At 40.7% G+C, this 22,655-nt stretch overlaps 1 protein-coding gene across 1 annotated transcript; it reads left to right on the forward strand.

The window, feature by feature from the left end:
* Nucleotides 1-1,234: 1,234 nt before the first annotated feature.
* Nucleotides 1,235-21,855, forward strand: LOC308298010 (uncharacterized protein). Its single transcript, XM_080741574.1, has 14 exons — nucleotides 1,235-1,565; nucleotides 2,024-2,398; nucleotides 3,337-3,432; nucleotides 3,712-3,945; nucleotides 4,649-4,808; nucleotides 6,611-6,670; nucleotides 6,815-7,325; nucleotides 10,125-10,251; nucleotides 14,461-14,835; nucleotides 17,742-17,837; nucleotides 18,134-18,367; nucleotides 19,639-19,798; nucleotides 20,412-20,471; nucleotides 20,618-21,855. Exons 1-14 carry the CDS (start codon nucleotides 1,323-1,325, stop codon nucleotides 21,130-21,132), a joined length of 3,246 nt encoding a protein of 1,081 aa, XP_080597700.1. The 5' UTR covers nucleotides 1,235-1,322; the 3' UTR covers nucleotides 21,133-21,855.
* Nucleotides 21,856-22,655: the final 800 nt, after the last annotated feature.

Consider the following 22,655-nt stretch of genomic DNA (forward strand, 5'->3'; position numbering starts at 1 on the left):
AAACAAAGTCAGATTCCATAAATGACAGACGATGGGCCACACAGCTCAACTAAAACACATCTTTTAAGTTAAAGTGAACACTCTTTAATTTATTGTTGTGAATATAATGATATTAAAGCTGGAATCCAAAAGATTGACACAGTGAGGCTTTGAAAGGGAAAGCTATTGATTATTTATGAGGTCCTATTCAACATATTTAATGCTGACCTTTAATAATAATTAAGGTGTAATTAATTTACACCAGAAGGTAACACACTGTACACTGAAAGATGAAAGGTAGCCTAATTTGAGTGTGTTCTGAAAGTTTTTCATCTGGACCATGAATTATTGAGAGGTTTTATGGTACGCCTCAAATAATGTCATTCTAGATGGACCATAGCATTTTGTTTTGTTTGTTTGTTTGTTTGTTTTTTACAGTGAAGTCAAGACCTACAAAAAAAATAATAATAAAATAATCTGGAGGAAAAAGATATTGTTCATTTAATAATTATTGATCATTCAATCATATCTCAGAATGTGACATATTTTAGGTACGTAAATTAGTTGTGTAAAGAAGAACATTTATTGTCTATATTAACTATGCTAGGCGAGCCTAGGCCTACACTTGATAAGATGAAAGGCAACTCAGAAGATTCATTTGAGCAAAATCCAATGACAAGGTTACATGAAGAAGTGTCCCTGAAGTGTCCCAGTTCACTGAGGTCACAATAGGGCCTACTGAATGGGATTCATTCATCATTCAATTAGCCTATGACAATGCTGCTGGCATTTCTCTCACATACTGTAGGAACTATCTGGTTTCCTGAAATAACACACAAAACAAATAATTCCATGAACACTGTAGGCCTACATAATATAGCTATGACAATCAAAAGACACAACCGGTATCACTATTCACTGAAGTGGCCACCAGATGTCACCCTTGTGTCATTTTCAAGTGTGCTCACTGGAAGAAGTAGAGGGTATGACTGTGGTCCGTGTGAAACAGAAACTAGTTAGAACATCGAGATATTTCAACAAGAAACCCATTTTATGCCGATCTCTACCTCTATCTTGTAAAACCTCGTATCACCAGGCTCTGCCACACCGCAGAGAAATTAGTGTGTGAGTGTCCAGCCGTACAACATTCAACCGCAAGCCTGTTTCTGTCTCTTTATAAAACCACTGCCTGCTGCAAAACAACCAGGAAGTACCAGCCTTCCCAGTTTTCTTCAGAAGAAACGAAACTCAGAGCTGTTGTGTTTTCTCTCTCAGTCTCTCTTCAGTATGAACCAAAGTGTTGTGTGTTTTCTCTCAGAGTGAGTGTGGTTGTCACAAATCAAATGGCAGAACAACAACAACTGCAGCAACATGGATATGATCTGGACCAAGATCAGTTCTGCTGTCCTGTGTGTCTGGACCTTCTAAAGGAACCAGTGACTCTACACTGTGGACACAGTTACTGTGGAAGCTGTATTGAGGGTTACTGGGACCAGAATGAGGAGACTGGAGTCTACAGCTGTCCCCAGTGCAGAGAGAGCTTCAGTCCCAGACCTGTTCTGAGGAAGAACAACTTGCTGGCTGAGGTGAGATCACCTTACAAGTTACAACCACACATTCATCTACTATACATGTTCTGCAACAGCAATGTCCTTGTTGCCTAGATGCTACTGTATAGTTAATATGTGGGTTACTTATTCACATTATTCATTCATTTGGTATGTTGATAGCCTAATACAGTTTTTCCACAAATACTAAAAATTATATTTTAGATAGCACCTGGGTGGGGCGGTTCCAGGGGGTTCCTAACAAAATGTGTTAATACAGTAGATACTTAAACTATTTTCCGATCTTCAAGCTCACAATGCATCACGCAACACAATATTTTAATAACATTTTAACAATATAAATCTTGTATGGCACAACATATTTTCAGATGGGGTTGTCAAATTAAATAATGTCTCACTGTGTTTATGTTGTGTTTACGCCATGAATCTTACCTCACAATGACTGTGTTGTATTTGTCTTGGTCTTTGACTTGCAGGTTGTGATGAAGCTGAGCATTACAGGAGGTCAGCAGTCTCCTGCCTCCACTGCTCAGCTCTACGCCGGACCAGAAGACGTGGCCTGTGATTTCTGCACTGGAGCCAGACGTCGCAAAGCTCTCATGTCTTGTCTGGCGTGTCTGGCCTCTTACTGTGAGACTCACCTCCAGCCCCACTACAATGTTCCCACATGGAAGAAGCACAAGCTGGTCCCAGCCACCAACAAACTGCAAGAGAAGATGTGCTCCAGTCATGACAAGCTGCTGGAGGTGTTCTGTCGCACAGACCAGCAGTGTATCTGCTATCTGTGCATCATGGATGAACACAAGGGCCATGACACGGTGTCAGCTGCTGCAGAGAAGGCAGAGAAACAGGTAGCCGCAAATTGCAACACTAGATTTCTTTTAAATCGGTTGAATCTAGGGTTGCAATACCTCCCATAGGCAGCCAATGCATCCAAACAGTTTTTTGCTATTTGATTGTATTAAACGACGTCAAACTCACCAATATTGGGGCTGTATGGAAAGCTTGGAGTATCCTCTTTCTATCAGCAAAGTGTTTGTTTCAGAAAAACCCAGCGTAGACATTTTATGAGCTACTTTCTATCAAGAAATTCAGTTCAGGTGATTATTTTTTCGAATTGCTGGAGTTTGGAAGCGCTCGTGGGAAGTCAATCAGCAGTCCTGTGTACCACCTGGATCTAAATGTCACATAATGCAGGAGGCAGCGGGACATGTGGTTGTAGAAAACAAGCGTTTCCGAAGTTCAACACTTAGGGAAAAAAAAAAACGTCTCGGATTTATTGACAGATACAACTCCCAACATGTCTACGGTGGATTTTTATGAAACAAACACTTTGCAGATAGAAAGAGGATACTCCAAGCTTTCAATAAAGCCCCAATATTGGTGAGTTTGACTTGGTTTAATACAATCAGATAGCAAAAAAAAACGTTTTGATGCATTAGCTGCCTATGGGAGGTATTGCAACCCTAGATTCAACCGATTTAAAAACAATCTAGTGTTGCAATTTGATCACTTGAAGACGAATCATAAGATGGCTCATGCATCATGGTTTAAAGATAGAAGCAGAACTAAACGTGTCAAACATTAAAAGCACTAATCAGGGAGTTATACAATAAAAGGTATTAAGGGAATCAAGTACACTCCTTTTGGACCCAATGTAAACAGAGGCGATTAATAACCTTTCATGAACAATATTTCATGTCCATTAATCTTGCCCCTGCAAAAGTGGATTTTGACTTGAAAATGTGCTTTCTTTATAAGCCAAAATGTCTATTCCTGTTTTTTGCAGAAACAGCTGGGGACAATTCAGGAGAAAGTCCAGCAGCAGATCCAGGAGACAAAGAAGGAGCTGAAAGACCTGAGACAGGTCATGGAGGACCTGAACGTGAGCTGATATATTATGATGAGGATTCTAGTGTTTACTGTGGATAGAGGACGCACTAAAGTTTTTTTGTCTAGGACCCCGAATTATATAATATTTGGCTGTAGACCCCCCCCCCCCCCCCCCCCCCATTTGAAAGTATTTTGAGTCAGACTTGTCAGCTGTGTGTGTGTGTGTGTGTGTGTGTGTGTGTGTGTGTGTGTGTGTGTGTGTGTGTGTGTGTGTGTGTGTGTGTGTGTGTGTGTGTGTGTGTGTGTGTGTGTGTGTGTGTGTGTTAAGCAGAGCTCTGCAGAAGCAGCAGTGGAGGCCAGTGACAGGATCTTCAGTGAGATGATGGTCTCCATTGAGAGAAGACGCAGTGAGCTTAAAGAAGTGATCAGAGATCAGCAGCAGACTGCAGTGGCTCAGACTGAGGCTCTCCTGAGGCAGCTGGAGGAGCACATGGAGCAGCTGGAGAGGAGACATGCTGACCTGGAGGAGCTGTCCAACACTGATGACAGCATCACTTTCATTCAGGTTCCACTCATGGCATTTACGTTTAGTTTGGACTCTTTTAGGAGAAATCGGCTTCATATTTCACTCTACTACCTAATTGACGCCCGTACCCCACCAGCAGTTGTTCAATTGTCTAAAATACCTGAGAAAAATCAGTAATAGTTCTGTCTCTGCAACCTTCCACCTTCACATGTGTCTCATTTTGCCACAGAGAGGACTGTACTCAGCCTTCTACTGCGCACGCGCCGGACATGAACAGAACACGCAGGACAGCTGACATGCACGCAGAGCAACACTCTGCCAGTAGTAGTTTCCCAGTCAGAACACTATTTATGTACAGAAGATATGCAAGGAAAGCCACAACAGTTATTATGGACTTAATGTGGGCCACGGCAGCGTGTGTGTGTGTGTGGAGGAGAGAGACATGCTCTGCTCTGACAAATAGGATTATCATTTGTCATTTAATACCATGTAGCCATGTTTTTTACTAAATTTGTCATAATGGTAGCTACTGATATGCCAAAAACATTAATATTATTTATATCACATGTGTGCGTCCGTGGTGCGTGTGTGTTTATTTATTTACTAGTTGAAAAATAAGGACATCAGTTCAACTCCACCGATTGTGATCAATGTACTAATCTATAGATCTCTTGCTACAGTATAATGTTCTTCCATCCCTGACTAGACTGGTTTACTTGTCTCTCTGCTTGTCTCTCTCCAGAGTTTCCAGTCTCTCTCCAGTTCCAGTGGATCTCCAGTCTCACCCAGTGTGGTCATCTGTCCTCCGAGGTCCTTCACAGATGTGATTGATGTGGTGTCTGGTCTGAGAGACCAACTAGACAACATCCTGAAGACAACTTGGCCAGAGATATCAAAGAGAGGTGAGATTTAAATGTGTTTATTGTTTTAACTAGCCATCATAGTGAATATGAATGGATGAAGCCAGAAGGCATCTGCTTTTCTGATGAAAGAGATATTTGAACTAGAACAGACTGATGGAACACAGGTTGTCTGTCTGTCAGATTGGACTAAAATGTAAGAATGCAACAAGCAAGAATATTAATGAAAAAGGTTTTTCAAATCATCCCCTGTACAGTACATTTTTGGAGCTGTGTGCAGCTCCCTATACGTGGCTGTGTGGGTCTGTCTGTGTGTGTGTCTGTCTGTCTGTGTGTCTGTGTGTATGTAGCCTGACTTCGGCGCGTAACTAGTGCCGCACCATTTACGCCACTCGCGCAATATATACATCAAAATGTGCGGCTCGGCCGGGAATGGTGTTCTATTACCTTTCGTTCCGATCCGCCTTACCATGCCGACGTAATCGGCAAAAAACGACGCTTAATTGTCCCCATTGACTTATAATGGGACAATGCAAGAAATCACTTTCAAGTATTTTTCTCTCGTAAACCATAGGAGCTACAGTTTCAAACCTTGGAGAGGAGATTCATAATGATTTTAAAAATAAAAAATAATTACATCACTCGGCCTCATGGTGGCGCTATAACGGCCCACTTTACGTTTTGCCCCGTAACTCTTGAACCGTAGATCGGAAAATTAAAATTCTTTTTTCCCTGGATTCCTTGGGTCAAGACGCATCTCCCCATATAGGCCACGCCCATTTGCGCCAGGATAGATTTTCCGCCATCTTGAATTTTCTCCAAAACACACTTTTTGCTCCTTTTCCTACATATTTTCTTCAAATGTCACAAAAATCGGTACACATGATCTACACACACACACACACACACACACACACACACACACACACACACACACACACACAGCTCCACTTCACACGGGTGTGATTTTAATTGTTAAATGGAATGTGTACAGGTGGAATGTGAAGGCAACTAAAGCCTATACTCTGTAGTATGGGGGACAACAACATGAGTATCTGTGTTTCATGTCAACCACTACAGTACAGTATATACATGCACCTATTATCTATATCATCATCATCATCATCATCATCATCATCATCATCATCATCATCATCATCATCATTATTATTAAAATTATTATTGTTGTTGTTGTTAAATTTTGGTTTGTTTTAAATGATTGGATGACATTTGTAAACCACCTAAAACTGTATTTTCTGTTTTACTAAAGAGCTGGGGAGACAGCTATAGAAATGATTACTATATCACGCTATAATAGCTTTATCTTGCTTTTTCTTTTTGACAAAACAGTTGTAACTTCAGTTTAATCCATTCTTCAGTATGATGTCACAGTGATGCTAGCCCTGCGTCACTGACAGTCTGACACATATATTTTATAAAGGACGCATTAAACGAAGCATCACTGCATCCCCAGGATGCATACAACTCTATCCTTCCTGCTATCAGTCATTTCACTGCACCAGTTGAGCTGCATGTGGTAGAGTCTCCACAGCTGTGCATGCTGGCATTATTGATGAGATGATTGAGATTGTCTTGTAATCCATGCTTCTGTCCTTTATTAACTACATACAAGTAGGTATTTGCCACTATTTGTTTAGATTAAAGTGACAGTCCTTTTTGATGTTTTCACCGTTGATACATAATGTGTGTGTCGTCGCGGGACCCATAAAATAATTCTGGGACCCATTTGAATGACCACCTGTGGGTCCCAGGACCCATTACATTGAAAACCAAGCAACATCACTGATGTCATGATGACCTTTACTGTTTTCTTGTGTCTCCAGTGTGTGCAGTTGATGTTTTACATTCACGGGAGCCTCAGACCAGAAAGGACTTTTTACGATGTGAGTCCATGTTGATGCAGGTTCTGAATGTTTCAATCTGATATGTTGTTATTCAAAGCTCTAATGTGTTTTATCTGAGACACTAACTCTAAACACAATAAGGTTAATGAGGTTTGCGTTTTCTTTTATTGTGTGTTCTCACAGATTCCCATCCTCTATCTCTGGACATGAACACAATAGGGAAACATCTCTCCCTGTCAGATGAGAAGAGGAAGGTGACTTTAACACAGCAACCACAACCTTACCCTGATCATGCAGAGAGATTTGAGCAGTACTACTACCAGGTGTTGTGTACAGAGGGTCTGTCTGAACGAAGGTACTGGGAAGTAGAGTGGAGTGGTACAGTTAGTATTGCAGTCTGTTACAATGACATCAACAGAAAATCCTACTTTGGAAACAATGATAAATCCTGGTGTTTAACATACTCTGGTAAAGAATACAGTTTCAAGCACAACAATGTTGAGACTAAAGTGCCAGGCCCTCGTTCCTCCAGAGTAGGAGTGTACCTGGATCACAAGGCAGGTACTCTGTCCTTCTATGCTGTTTCTGACACAATGACCCTTCTCCACACAGTTCAAACCACGTTCACACAACCTCTCTATCCAGGGATAAGGTTTCGATCATATGGAGATACAGCAGAGCTGTGTAAAACAAAGTAGATATGATAACAATACTGATGGTGATATTCAGATGAAAACTTTTCTTTCTTCGTTTGATTATAGATTTCCCTTCTAGATAAAGGATGTGTAGGAATGATCTGTCACCATCATGATCAATCAATCGATTGTGTTCTGCTCATTGCATTTTTGTAATAAGCCTTCTGCTGACAATCATTATACAGTATGCCCTGTTATCTTGTTCATATTAGAGCCCTGTCAGTCTGTGTATATTGGTGATGATGATATTATGCTTAATGTGCAACATTGTTTTCTCACTAAACTGTACCACAAACCAACATGTAAACATTGGCCAAATTGTCAAATATTACCTGAGAAAGAGAAATATTTTTGAAGTCAAACTAAATGTAATGCATCAATCCTACAATTCCAAGTGCTTGACAGGGTGGGGGGGGGGGGGGGTCCACAGTTCAAATCTGATTATTTTGGGAGGGGTTGCGGCTGAAAACTTTGAGAACCACTGTTGTAATGTCTTACTCCTCAATATGTTAATAAGGGTGTAGGGAACAGTTCGTCAAATACATATGAACAACGTATTTATTTTCTTTTTTTGTTTGTTTGTTCCCATTGTACATGTAAAAAAAAAAAGAAGGGGAAAAGCTTATGTAATTTCTGTAATAGCCGATCTACAAGATCTGGCAAAATGGACAAATATTTCAATTCAAATAAAGGAATACATTTGAGCAATGTTGCAATGGAACGAGTCTGCAACCTCTAGCAGAGTGTTTCATTCTGTTTTTCTCTTTCTGTTTCTGTCTCTCTGTGAAAGTTGTCTCCATGTTTAGATGATGTTTTATACCGGATGAAGATAGATGTTAAAACAGTCAGGACTGAGAGGACAAGGACAATATCTGATACTGTATTCACCTATTATGAGGAAGAACAACTTGCTGCCTGGGGCACAACACAAGTGGGTAAAGGATATATCTACATTTATTTCATTTATATAGATAGATAAACTATGACATTTTTTATTCTGAAACACAATTGTATAGAATAAGTAGTTCGGGTCCCTGCTTAATCTCTCTCAGTGAGTGAGAGAGAGATTAATAATTAACTAATTAATTCAGACGAGAAAATAAAAAAGGATCCAAATGGGGCTTTAACAGCCAGTGCAGAGGGTTCCTCATTCCTGGTGGATCATGGCTGTGTTTTGTGTCTGCTCTGCTCTCTGGCTGCTGCTCCTGTCTCTGTCTGCAGTGGGTGAGTTAAGCTAATCATTTATTTTAGTCATTTGAGAGAATATTTAGTAGGCCTACACCAAGATCGGTGACATGGAAACTGACAGGATACTGACGCCACAATACTGTCATACTGTCAATTTGAGAATACAATGACAAAGTAGGCTATTTGCCTCTCTCTTTCTCTCTCTCTCTCTCTGTGTGGGTGTGTGTGTGTGTGTGTGTGTGTGTGTGTGTGTGTGTCTGTGTGCGCCTGTGCGTAGGCAGCGAGTATTAGGCTGAGTCTACATTTGAGATACCAGAGCAACACACAGCAATTAGATGACACTAACTTTATACCTATTTATCTATATCATAAATCATATATTTGAAGTCGTGGTCAGACTGTGTGTGTGTGTGTGTGTGTGTGTGTGTGTGTGTGTGTGTGTGTGTGTGTGTGTGTGTGTGTGTGTGTGTGTGTGTGTGTGTGTGTTTGTCAGGGCTGGATTAACCATTGGGCCGGTGGGGCCGTTGCCAGGGGCCCTTGGCTCTCAGGGTCCCTTGGGGGATCTGGGCCGTGTGGTCATTGACAATTTACTATTAAATGTATACGCTAATTAAAAATCAAATGTGTGGGCCCCTCCTCTGTTGTCTACAGGTGCTTTCTTGGCCCACAGATGATCATCATGGCTTAAAATCCAAGCTGGGTAGTGAGCGTCGGGAGGGAGGGAGGGGGGGTTATGGTGGAGGGTGGGGGGCCCCTAAAAAATGTAATTATCGACCATGTTCTTTGTCTTGCGAGCACCTGGCGGAAGGTCGGGCGAAAAATCCAACTTTTGGGGCGAAAGGCCAGGAGGGCGAACAGACTTGTATTCCCACTGTCCTGTCCACTGAGGTCAAAATACTGAATGGAATTCATTAATCATTTGACAATGCAGCTGGGCTGGCATTTCTCTCACTTAATCTGTAGGAATTGAATCTGGTTTCCTGAAATAACACAAAAAGAGCACTGTACAGTATGAGGACAAAAAAATAATGCTGACCACAATCAATACACAACAGCAATAAAGACCAGTATCACTGAATTGGTCACCAGATGTCACCCTTGTGTAATTTTCATGTGTCCTCCCTGGAAGAAGTGGAGAGAATTTGGTCTGTGTAAAGCTAGTTAGAAAGTCCAGATATTTTACCAAGATAGGCCTACCCATTTTATGCCATTCGCTACCTCTATCTTGTGAAACCTCATGTCACCAGGCTCACACCGTGGGGAAATTATTGTGTCGTGTGTGTCCCAGCTGTACAATGTTCAACCACAAGCTGAACCTGTTTCTGACTGTCTCTTTAAACACTACTGCCTCCTGCAAACAACCAGGAAGTCCCACCCTTTGCCTCTCCCAGGCCAGTTTTCTTTCAGAAGAAACGAAACTCAGAGCTGTTGTTTTCTCTCTCAGTCAGGATGTGTTTTCAGTGTATTTCAGCTTGAGTGTTAATTGTCTGTCAAATGGCACAAAAACAACAGCAGCAACAACAGGCATGTGATCTGGACCAGGATCAGTTCTGCTGTCCTGTCTGTCTGGACCATCTAAAGGAACCAGTGACTCTAAACTGTGGACACAGTTACTGTGGAAGCTGTATTGAGGGTTACTGGGACCAGAATGAGGAGACTGGAGTCTACAGCTGTCCCCAGTGCAGAGAGAGCTTCAGTCCCAGACCTGTTCTGAGGAAGAACAACTTGCTGGCTGAGGTGAGATTACCTTACAAGTTACAACCACACATTCATCTACAGTTTCTGCTACAGCAAACTATTTGTTGCCTAGTGGTTCTCAAACGTTTTCGTCTCAGGTCACCCCTGTAAATAACCTTTTCATCCAAGGCACATAATTACATTGTTAATTTCTAGAACCTTACATTTATGTCATACGGTACGTAAATGTGTAAATATTACAGTATGTGTCGTAAATTCCATTACAACAGATTTGAAAGTAACTTGATATTTAACAACTTGAACCCCAGCATCCCTATTCTGCGAGGAACTTTAAACGAAAATAGGAGATCTACAAGCTCACAATGCATTGTAGATGCGAGGAGGTATGGTGGTCCGTCTTACTAAGAATAGATGGCTTTAAGTGGTTAGACTGAAGTGATATTGATAAATTCCAAATATTATCAAAGGATTCTGCAGCACCCCGGCACCCTAGAGTGCCAGGGCATCCACTTTGAGAACCATTGATATAGCTACATTGTTTGTCCACAATACTTAGAATTTTAATTAGATAGCATGTTGACCAGTGGTCCTCAAAGTGGGCTCTGGGGACTCCCAGGGGTCCTTGATGGGGTTCCAGGGAATAACAACACGCTCACATCAGTCATTGCGGTCGGTCCGTTCCATGTATTTCTACACAGAGGGGAATTATGGTTTCCCTGACTACGAGATCATGTTTTGGTTATCTCTATTTCCTTGTTATGATATGGGGACCAATCAAATTTGAGTCCCACGATCTTACTGTCATATACTGTATTCTTTATATATACTGTATGTAACTTCCATCTTTGGAAGAGAGAATTAACAAGCTGCCACTAGGATGGTATGCTCACTGTTTGTCTTCCTTGTCTGCCCTCTCCAAAATACGACAATCTAATATAGTCCTTTGGCTTGTCTCTGTCTTATTTTGGTTATGGATTTATCCATATCCATATTTATTTAAGTTATTAATTAAGTTTATTCAATCAATATTATTTACTTTTTCTTTTATAAATTTCCATTTTGCTGTCTTGTCTCAATACACTGTTGCTTTTAACAAGCAAAATAAGCAAATACATGGAGATTAAGTATTGACAAAAGGATGATTTTGCGCATAGCTGTTCACATTCCAGTGCAGTAAGTGAACCTAGCATGTCTTCAAGTGATCATGGTCCTACCTGTTTCTCTGCCTTCTCTACAGTCAGACAGACCCGTGGTGTTAACATGTGGAAATTTGTCTAACAGACATAACTTGAGGGGAAAAACATACTTTATCTACTATTAAACTTGAAGACAAACCAAGAGGATTTGAATCCTCAAAACAATGCATTTTTACAGTTTCCACAGTGAATTGATTCGGTACATTATTTGGTGATTAATAGACTAACAACAAATGTTGATCTGTGATAACAATAAAGTACAACTTTCCTGTCGTGTAGAGGTATGCTAAACGACACCAGTCAGACAGCATTTCAGCACAAAATAGGCCAAATCAGCTGGCGTGTGAACATCCAGGTTCAGAAAAGCATTCCAAAGGCTCATTTGCATTGTTGAGTTAAATTTCTCTCTATTTGCATTGTTCAGGGGTAAGACACATTTTAGATTAAAATGTTGTGTGCACTGCACACCCATGTACCCTATGATATGAATTGTTGGCGAGCATTCCGCACAGGGGTGGCGAGTGGACCGTTGCTGTGCTCAGAAAATCGGGGCGAGCATGTTATGGGGTGAGACTTCCGGTTACCATTCCAGGGGGTACCCAACAACAATATTTAATAGTCTGGCAATGCATCACGACACAATATGCAATATTCTTTTTAAACATTTTTTTACTACATGAATCTTGTAAGGAGTAATAGAAAAAAGTCATTTTGGGGGTGAACTACTCTCTTTAATTTTATGGCCGTTTACATGAAAAGGTTTGAGAAACACTGGTTTAAACAGAAGTTAAGTTTGTCTTACTTTATTTGCAGTCTAATTACCTTATGCTGTCATTTTGTTGACAAGGGTTATTGTAATTTACTCTGATCTTTGACTTTGTTAGTCACTGGTATTAACTATTAAACTCTAGCTTCCCTATTCTTGGCATTTCATTCATTCTAGGCAAACATAATAGCAGATACATGGGGTTATAGTTGTTAAGAGCGTCTGCTAAATACTTGCATTGTATTTTTAGCTGGTCAGCAGGACCAGCTCTTTAAACAGATTACATTGTCCTGAGACATTCAGGGGACCTAGGGGACCTATTTGCCGATTGGCTGTCCATGTCACATGGTCACCGAGCTCATGATCCATTGGCCAGGCCCTCCAGATCTGTACTGCTGTAATGACATATTTTGTCCAGCAGGGAGCACCATTCCTTCACACTGAGGCGGTGCCTGTGGCCAGCCTGCTTGTGATAAATGAAACAGAAGAAAAGAGAGGTCTATACTTGAGTAAAAGTACAAAAGTATTGGCATCAAAGTACAAAATGTTTGTATGATTGCTTGTAGATCGGCTATCATTCTTTGATTTTCACAAGTCATTGTTGACATCATCATCCATTTAAGCTTTATAATTAGCTTCATACTAACATTAACATTATTTTTCTTCTTTCAATTCTAAACGTAGAGATTAGGTTATGAAAGGAAGGTGATTAGGTGATGAAAACTAGCAAAACTATAGCAGCCATTCACTTTAATCAACGCGATGCATCCAATGTAATTGTGATGAGGATGTCAAACAAACGTTAATCACGTCGTATTTAATTATACTTCATCTGTTACAGATGATTGTCCAAATAAACCGTACGTTATTTAAACTGTGAGCCATTTATAGACAATATGCAGTGTTGCCCTGGGCATCGTTGTAGGCTGTAGTAGGTGATGTGTCACACCATCTGCATACCATCTGCATTAACATATGAACTGAACGAGTATGCAAGTTGTCAATGATTTAACTCTATGACCATGATATGGGCTTTGGTGTGAAGTCATGAAAATATCGTACCCTACACAATTTACAAAAGCAACACAAAGTACATTCATTGATGAGCTGCTTCTTCCTGTCATCTGATCAGTGTCCACACAGTAGATTAATTCGAGTTGCATTTTAATATCAAATGAAACAGAGCAAAAACGATGTGCTGAATGAACCAATGCGAGTCTTTGAGAATTACAGTTAGTATCTTCACAAATAATGAGCACATTTCTAGAGACACGGTAACACATTCATTGTACTAAATGACAAGAAAGCATATATTTAGAACGATATGTAGCAGTGAAATACCACAAGATTTTGGAAAATGCCTACAATCAATACACTTATTTGAACACCTTGGTTACATTAAGTTCTGCATAATGCGTACTTTCTGCTTTTGGTACATTTCAATACAAATACTTTTTATACTTGTACTCAAGTAAATTTTGAATACAAGTCTTCCACTTGTATGATACTTAAGTAAAGAATGCGAGTACTTTTCCCACTACTGCCTAATAAGCATGCTAGTTTTAGTAAAATCAGACATCACAGATAGATTTATAGAGTAATAGGCTATATGGCAACTGTAAACTTAGCAGGAGTCCTCCAGGCTATGGGGGAAAGTAGCTGTTGGAAAAAGTACTCAAATGTTTTACACTTGTTTTTTTAAAAGTATCTTAAAAGTATCAATACTGCACTGTAGATGTACTCAGTTATAAGTAAAAGTCACACACACACACACACACACACACACACACACACACACACACACACACACACATACACGGGGGGGGGGGGGAGTGACAAAATTCATAGATCTAGAACACAGACTTCATAGATATAGAACACAGAATATGTACAGTACAGTACAGTGAGGTACAGTATACAGTACAGTAAAGTACAGTAAGGTAATACGCAGTTATTACTGTTGTTTGAGCACGCCCGAGTTTTTTCAAAACTTTTTTTTTCCAAAAAACATTTTTTTCCAAAACTTTTTTTTTTTCAAAAAACATATTTTTTATTTTTTTTCAAAAAACATTTTTTTTTTCATCTGACCAGCTTATATATTGACTGTGTCAATTCTTGTTTAACAACGCAAAGCAATCAACTTTCTGCAATGCAAAGGTTCCGAACCACATGATGTTACACTGATCTTATTAATTTCTCACTGTGTTTATCACCATGAACTTCACAATGACTGTGTTGTATTTGTCATCAGTGAGTGACCTCCCCTCCTCTTCTCTTTACTTCCAGCTTGTGATGAAGCTGAGCATTACAGGAGGTCAGCAGTCTCCTGCCTCCACTGCTCAGCTCTACGCCGGACCAGAAGACGTGGCCTGTGATTTCTGCACTGGAGCCAGACGTCGCAAAGCCATCATGTCTTGTCTGGCGTGTCTGGCCTCTTACTGTGAGACTCACCTCCAGCCCCACTACAATGTTCCTGTGTTGCAGAAGCACAAGCTGGTCCCAGCCACCAACAAACTGCAGGAGAAGATGTGCTCCAGTCATGACAAGCTGCTGGAGGTGTTCTGTCGCACAGACCAGCAGTGTATCTGCCTTCTGTGCATCATGGATGAACACAAGGGCCATGACACGGTGTCAGCTGCTGCAGAGAAGGCAGAGAAACAGGTAGGACCACGATCACTTGAAGACAAATTATGAGATGGATAATGTTTTAAACAGTACAACCATGACACACATTAAAGGCACTATCAGGGTGTTGTACAATAAAAATGGTATTAATGGATGAAGTACACTCATTTGGGACAATAGATAACTTTTAATTAATCATATTTCATGTCCATTTATCTTGCCCCTGAAAAAGCATATTTTCACACCTTTGCCCTGCTCATATCTCCGCATCAGTATGACATCACACCACATGTGTACACAAACCTTTGTGTACGTTGCTGTGGCAACAGTCTGTTGTTGCTGGTCTGTTAGTGTACGTTAGCAACCACCTTAGCAACCATGGTTTTACCCTAGCAACCAACTGTTTACCCTAGCAACCAACTGTTTACCATAGCAACCATGTTTTTTTACCCTAGCAACCAACTGTTTACCATAGCAACCATTATATGGGCATAAAAGGGATTCTGTTAGGGATCTCCATATATGGAAATAAAAGGGATTCTGTTAGGGATCTCCATATATGGGCATAAAAGGGATTCTGTTAGGGATCTCCATATATGGGCATAAAAGGGATTCTGTTAGGGATCTCCATATATGGGCATAAAAGGGATACTGTTAAATCTCCATATATGGGCATAAAAGGGATATAAGACCGGCATTATCTACCGACAGATTGTGGAGATAAGCGACCAACGGTCGCTTATCTCCCGATTAGGGAGTCTTACTGGTATCAAAACCTCCACCGGCCGTCCGTCGGTCGGTCACACGTCACACGTCACACCTTTGCCCTGCTCATATCTCCGCATCAGTATGACATCACACTGCTGACATCAGTATGACATCACACCGTACACAAATGACCCTTATATAAGACCGGCATTATCTACCGACAGATTAGTAACAATATGTCAAAATCGTCTATATATTGAATCCACTTTCACGATGTAAAGTCCAGTTCAACATTTCAAACACCAAAAATGGTAAAATACCAAACAATACAGGTTCTCAGGGTTCTTGAAGATCAAGAGTCTTGGTCAAATACTTCTGTTGGTTTCTGCACTGATCATTTATACAATTCAGCTGTGTTTGCTCGTGTCATCATGATGAGGTCATAAATCAGCCATGCCCAAATATAGATTTTACGGGTTTACATGCTTACTCAGTTATTCGTTATGTGAAAGTCCTATGACGTCTATGATATCTGACATCATCATACATACATTCCCTTTTATGCCCATAAATGGAGATCCCCTCTGTAGAACCAGCCACTGACATCACTGTAATGTCAGGGGAACCAAATCCCTTTTATGCCCATATATGGAGATCCCTGTGATGCCAGGGGAACCAAATCCCTTTTATGCCCATATATGGAGATATGGAGATCCCCGTGTTGCCAGGGTAACCAAATCCATTTCATGCCCATATATGGAGATCCCTGTGATGCCAGGGGAACCAAATCCCTTTTACGCCCATATATGGAGATCCCTTATGTCATCAATATTAAGCCCATATCTGTGAATATCTATGGGTACCAGATGTCTCCATATATGGTTAAATGGTCCGATATACATCACTGGCCAGAAGACCAAGAAATGGTGCAACCTCGCCCTTTGCTTTTCTCCCTTAGGCATCTTACTGGTAGGTAGTTTAATGAGGAATGCAGTATGGTGGTAGGTAGGTAGTTATGGCCTTTGATGTAAGATTTTCACTTTCTAGGATAACTATATTTGCTATTCCCAGATGATGCCCTTTTAGGGTACCCCTCATGCCCATATATGGAGATCCCCAGGCTTTACTAATTAACATAAGTTTTATGCCCATATGGAGATCATTGTCCCAATGTCATCAGATATATGGGCATAAATGGACACAGGCAAACTAGATGGGCTGTATGGATATCCAGATGTGTGATGTAAGTGTTTTATTCCAAATGTGGCACCCCACAGACATATTTCCAGAAACAAAATCCCTTTCATGCCCATATATGGAGATTTCTGATGTCATCAATCCCAGGCCCTGTAAAAAACATGGTTGCTATGGTAAACAGTTGGTTGCTAGGGTAAACAGTTGGTTGCTAGGGTAAGAAAACATGGTTGCTATGGTAAACAATTGGTTGCTAGGGTAAACAGTTGGTTGCTAGGGTAAAAAAAACATGGTTGCTGTGGTAAACAGTTGGTTGCTAGGGTAAACAGTTGGTTGCTAAGGTAAAAAACATGGTTGCTATGGTAAACAGTTGGTTAGTAGGGTAAACCTTCAATGATTTTGACATCTTGTTACTAATCTGTCGGTAGATAATGCCGGTCTTATATAAGGGTCATTTGTGTACGGTGTGTTGTCATACTGATGTCAGCAGTGTGACAGGAGATAAGCGACCAACGGTCGCTTATCTCCCGATTAGGGAGTCTTACTGGTAATAATATACTGTATTGCAACAACTACACACAGCTGTTCCCAACTTGAAAGGTTCAACATGGGAGAGTGTTTTTTGCTGGTGTTTCAGTCCGAGTGTATCAAAGGGTGCGTTCGGAAATGCGCACCGGGTGTGTGCTCAGTGTAGTGAGTGCCTAACCCAACCCTAATCCTAACCCTAACCTCAGTAAAACTATGCCTAAACCCAACCCTAACCCTAACCTCAGTAAAACTATGCCTAAAACTAACCCTAACCCTAACCAGAACCGGTGCGCATTTCCAAAAACACCCTTTGATACACTCGGACTGAAACACCAGCAGAAAACACTCTCCCGTTCAACATAAAGGTGTTCCCGGTCTAAATGGCTTAAGATGACCAAAATAAATTGTCTCCAATTTCACGTGTTTTTACCCTGTATCCTGTTCCTGTATGAGTTCTCTCTCTCCTGAATGGATAGAATTGGTAACCCGACTGTCTCTCTTCCTGTTCCCAGAAACAGCTGGGGACAATTCAGGAGAAAGTCCAGCAGCAGATCCAGGAGACAAAGAAGGAGCTGAAAGACCTGAGAAAGGTCATGGAGGACCTGAACGTGAGCTGATATTATGGTTCTTGTTATTGTGTTTGCTGTGGATAGAGGAAATCGTGACGTTATAATATATGGATGAGACAGTTGTACAGTATCATCAGAAGCACAAACGTTTTTTTGTCAAGGACCCCCAATTATATAGTATTTTAGACCCCCATTTGAACATATTTTGTCAGCTGTGTGTGTGTGTGTGTGTGTGTGTGTGTGTGTGTGTGTGTGTGTGTGTGTGTGTGTGTGTGTGTGTGTGTGTGTGTGTGTGTGTGTGTGTGTGTGTGTGTGTGTGTGTGTGTGTTAAACAGAGCTCTGCAGAAGCAGCAGTGGAGGCCAGTGACAGGATCTTCAGTGAGATGATGGTCTCCATTGAGAGAAGACGCAGTGAGCTTAAAGAAGTGATCAGAGATCAGCAGCAGACTGTAGTGGCTCAGACTGAGGCTCTCCTGAGGCAGCTGGAGGAGCACATGGAGCAGCTGGAGAGGAGACATGCTGACCTGGAGGAGCTGTCCAACACTGATGACAGCATCACTTTCATTCAGGTAACACTCATGGCATTTTACAGCTTGGTTTTGACTCATTTAGGAGAAATCGGCTTCATATTTCAGTCCACTCTACTACCTAATTGACGCCCGTATCCCACCAGCAGTTGTCTATTGTCAATTGTCTAAAAAATCTGATAGAAAAACCAGTAATAGTTCTGACTCAGCAACCTTCCACCTTCACATGTGCCTCCACTTCTCATAATCACAAAATGTGTGCCAATTTCCCCCATATTGTTGCCTGTAGGCGTCACGCAAACGGGCTTTACAGGTTCGCATTTTGCCAAAGAGAGGACTGTACTCAAGTCTTCTACTGCGCACGCGCCGGACATGAACAAAGCGCGCAGGACAGCTGACATGTAGCCTGGCAACTAAGCCAGCCTCATACTGTGCATTCACTCTCTCGTTCCTTCCCACGATATGAGTCTGGACTATTTGGGCTATAAGAAGCTTGAAAAGTGGGCGGGAGTACTTGCCTTGACAGACAGACTCCTCTAACCAATCAGCGTAGCAAAACATCTGTCATCACAGTGCAGCCAGTCTAGCCATAAATTATAACTCCTGTAGAGTGCTTTTATTTGGAAGATGTTTTCTCTCAACGTCTTCAAAATAAGACTTGTGGGACCGTACCTATGTTCCCCAGGTTCTATGTACCCCAGGTTCTATGTTCCCCACTTTCTTACCACCTATTATACCCCTAACCCTAACCCTAACCTCACTAAAACTAATGCTGTGAGGTGGGGACCCCCCGCTCGTAGCCAAACTTGGCACATACACTCCTTGGATGCCAATTCAGAACCTCTGCCCCACATTTTTCATATGGGCCTGTTCTAGCGCCACCATGAGGCAGATTTTTGTCAAACTCATTTTTAGACATACATATTTTGTCCAAAAATCACGCAAATCGGTAGACAGTATCTCTAATGTCATGTGATTGACATGGATCCGTCCAATTTCCCATATTCCTTCCTGATGGTGCGACTTGGAGGATGTGTGTGTGTGTGTGTGTGTGTGTGTGTGTGTGTGTGTGTGTGTGTGTGTGTGTGTGTGTGTGTGTGTGTGTGTGTGTGTGTGTGTGTGTGTGTGTGTGTGTGTGTGTGTGTGTGTGTGTGTGTGTGTGTGTGTGTGTTTACTAGTTGAAAAATAAGGACATCAGTTCAACTCCACCGATTGTGATCAATGTACTAATCTATAGATCTCTTGCTACAGCATAATGTTCTTCCATCTCTGTCTAAAGTGGTTTACTTGTCTCTCTGCTTGTCTCTCTCCAGAGTTTCCAGTCTCTCTCCAGTTCCAGTGGATCTCCAGTCTCACCCAGTGTGGTCTCATGTCCTCCGAGGTCCTTCACAGATGTGATTGATGTGCTGTCTGGTCTGAGAGACCAACTAGACAACATCCTGAAGACAACTTGGCCAGAGATATCAAGGAGAGGTGAGATTTAAATGTGTTTATTTTATTGTTTTTCTAACGAGCATAGTAAACATGGATTGATGAAGTCAGAAAGGCAACTGGAGATATTTAACTGGAACAGACTGATGGTACACAGGTTGGCTGTAAATTGGACAGTAAAATGTAATAATGTAAGCAAGAATATTCCTGAAATAATATTTAAATATGTTTATTAATTTCTAAGTGTTGAATGGAATTTGTACAGGTGGAAGTATATCTGTGAAGGCTACTAAAGTCTGGGGCACAGTAAATTAGTATGACCTGTGTTTCATGTCAACCGCTACAGTATATAAATGCACCATTTATTATTATTATTATTATCATTATTATTATTACCCTTATTAGTAATATATTTCTGTTCTTATTAAATGATCTGGAGGAGTTCTCTGTCCTGTTTGGATGAAATTTGTAACCCACCTGAAATTCTCTGTTTTACTAAAGAGCTGGGGAGACAGCTGTTACTGAACAAACACTATAGCAATGATTACTATATAAAGCTATAATAGCTTTATATTTTTGACAAAACAGTAGGAACTTTAAGCCATTCTTCAGCATGATGTCATGGTGACTTTTGACCATTTTCTTGTGTCTCCAGTGTGTGCAGTTGATGTTTTACATCCAGCGGAGCCTCAGACCAGAAAGGACTTTTTACAATGTGAGTCCATGTTGATGCAGGTTCTGAACGTTGAAGTTTCAATCTGATTGTTATTTAAAGCTCTAATGAGTTTTATCTGAGACACTAACTCTAAACACAATAAGGTTTATGAGGTTTGAATGTTATTTTGTTGTGTGTTCTCACAGATTCCTATCCTCTGTCTCTGGACATGAACACAATAAACAAATGGCTCTCCCTGTCAGAAGAGAAGAGGAAGGTGACTTTATCACAACCACAACCTTACCCTAAACATGTAGAGAGATTTACTTCGAACTTTCCGGTGTTGTGTACAGAGGGTCTGTCTGAACGTCGTTACTGGGAAGTAGAGTGGAGTGGTAAAGCGGTTCATATAGCAGTCTGTTATAAAGACATCAGCAGACAAAGTGGCTTTGGAGACGATGATAAATCCTGGTGTTTACAGTACTCTGGTAACAACTACAGTTTCAGACACAACAATGTTGTGACTAAAGTGTCAGGGCCCTGTTCCTCCAGAGTAGGGGTGTACCTGGATCATAAGGCAGGTGCTCTGTCCTTCTATGGTGTTTCTGACACAATGACCCTCCTCCACACAGTTCAAACCACGTTCACACAACCTCTCTATCCAGGGATAAGGCTTATTAATAGCTATGGAGATACAGCAGAGCTGTGTAAGACATGGTAGACATGTTAACAATACTGATGATGATATTCAGTTGAAAACCTTTCTTAATTTGATTATAGATTTCCCTTCTTGATAAAGCATGTGTAGGAATGATGTCACCATCATGATCAATCAATCAATTGTGTTCCGCTCCTTGCGTTTTTTTTTTAAAAGCCTTCTGACAATCACGATTAATGTTACAGTATGCCCTGTCATCTTGTTGATATTACTACAGTCCTGTCAGTCTGTGTACAGTATATTGGTGATGATGATATTATGTTTAATGTGAACCATAGTTGTCTCACTCAACTGTAAACAAACCAACATACAGTATGTAAACATTGACCAAATTGTCAAATATTACCTGAGAAAGAGAAACGTTGAGAGCATGCAGATCAGCTATTTTCACGATATTTATGAAGTCAAACTAAATGTGATGCCTCAATCCTACAATTCCAAGTGCTTGACAGGGTGGGCGTCCCCAGTTCAAATATGATTATTTTGGGGGGTTGCGGCCTGAAATGTTTGAGAACCACTGGTTCCCTCAATGTGTTAATAAGGGTGCAGGGAACAGTTAATCAAATACATGAACAATGTATTTATTTTGTTTTGTCTCCACCATGACTTTTTTTGTTCCCATTTTGAACCCGGGATTAAATAAATAATTTCTGTAATAGCGGATCTACAAGATCTGGCAAAATGAACAAATATTTCAATTCATATAAAGGAATAAATGTGAGCACTGCGGCAATGGAACAAGTCTGCAACCTCTAGCAGAGTGGTTTATTCTGATTTTGAAGGATGTTTCTCTCTCTGTTTCTCTGAAAATTGTCTCCATGTTTAGATGATGTTTATACAGGATGAAGATAGATGTTAAAACAGTCTGAGGACTGAGAGAACAAGGACAATATATGATTAATATACTGTATTCAGCTATTGTGAGGAAGAACATATTGCTGGCTGAGGCAAAACACAAGTGGGTAAAGGATAGATCTACATTTATTTCATTTATATAGATAGATAAAAATGAAAACTAAACTATGACATTTTTTATTCTGAAACAATTGTATAGAAAAAGTAGTTCGGGTCCCTGCTTAATCTCTCTCAGTGTGAGAGAGAGAGAGAGATACCAGGCAGCATCTTTAAATATTCACTCCTGTGCACGTGCAAAATATAGCTTTACCACTGTTGGATATTGTATACTTAATGACCATCAATCATAAAAGTATACTAGTGGTTGACAAGTCAACCACTAGGTGTCTCTCAACTGCACATATTATTATACTCTACCTTAAACATTTAACGTTTTATTCTTTGAAATAAACATAGGTCAACTCCAATCAAACCATATCAATGTAGCGAACTAATTTTATTTAATAATTAACTAATTAATTCAGATGAGAAAATAAAAAGGATCCAAATGGGGCTTTAACAGCCAGTGCAGATGGTTCCTCATTCCTGGTGGATCATGGCTTTGTTTTGTGTCTGCTCTTCTCTCTGGCTGCTGCTCCTGTCTCTGTCTGCAGTGGGTGAGTTAAGCTAAT

Source organism: Nannobrachium achirus, assembly GCF_963921795.1.
Source record: "Nannobrachium achirus genome assembly, chromosome: 14".
Taxonomy (NCBI): domain Eukaryota; kingdom Metazoa; phylum Chordata; class Actinopteri; order Myctophiformes; family Myctophidae; genus Nannobrachium; species Nannobrachium achirus.

Excerpts from the sequence above, each read along its gene's own strand:
- LOC308298010 (XM_080741574.1), top strand. The coding sequence starts at position 1,323 with ATGGCAGAACAACAACAACTGCAGCAACATGGATATGATCTGGACCAA. Across the intron at positions 1,566-2,023 it reads AGAACAACTTGCTGGCTGAG|GTTGTGATGAAGCTGAGCAT; the intron begins GTGAGATCACCT and ends TTTGACTTGCAG. Across the intron at positions 10,252-14,460 it reads AGAACAACTTGCTGGCTGAG|CTTGTGATGAAGCTGAGCAT; the intron begins GTGAGATTACCT and ends CTTTACTTCCAG.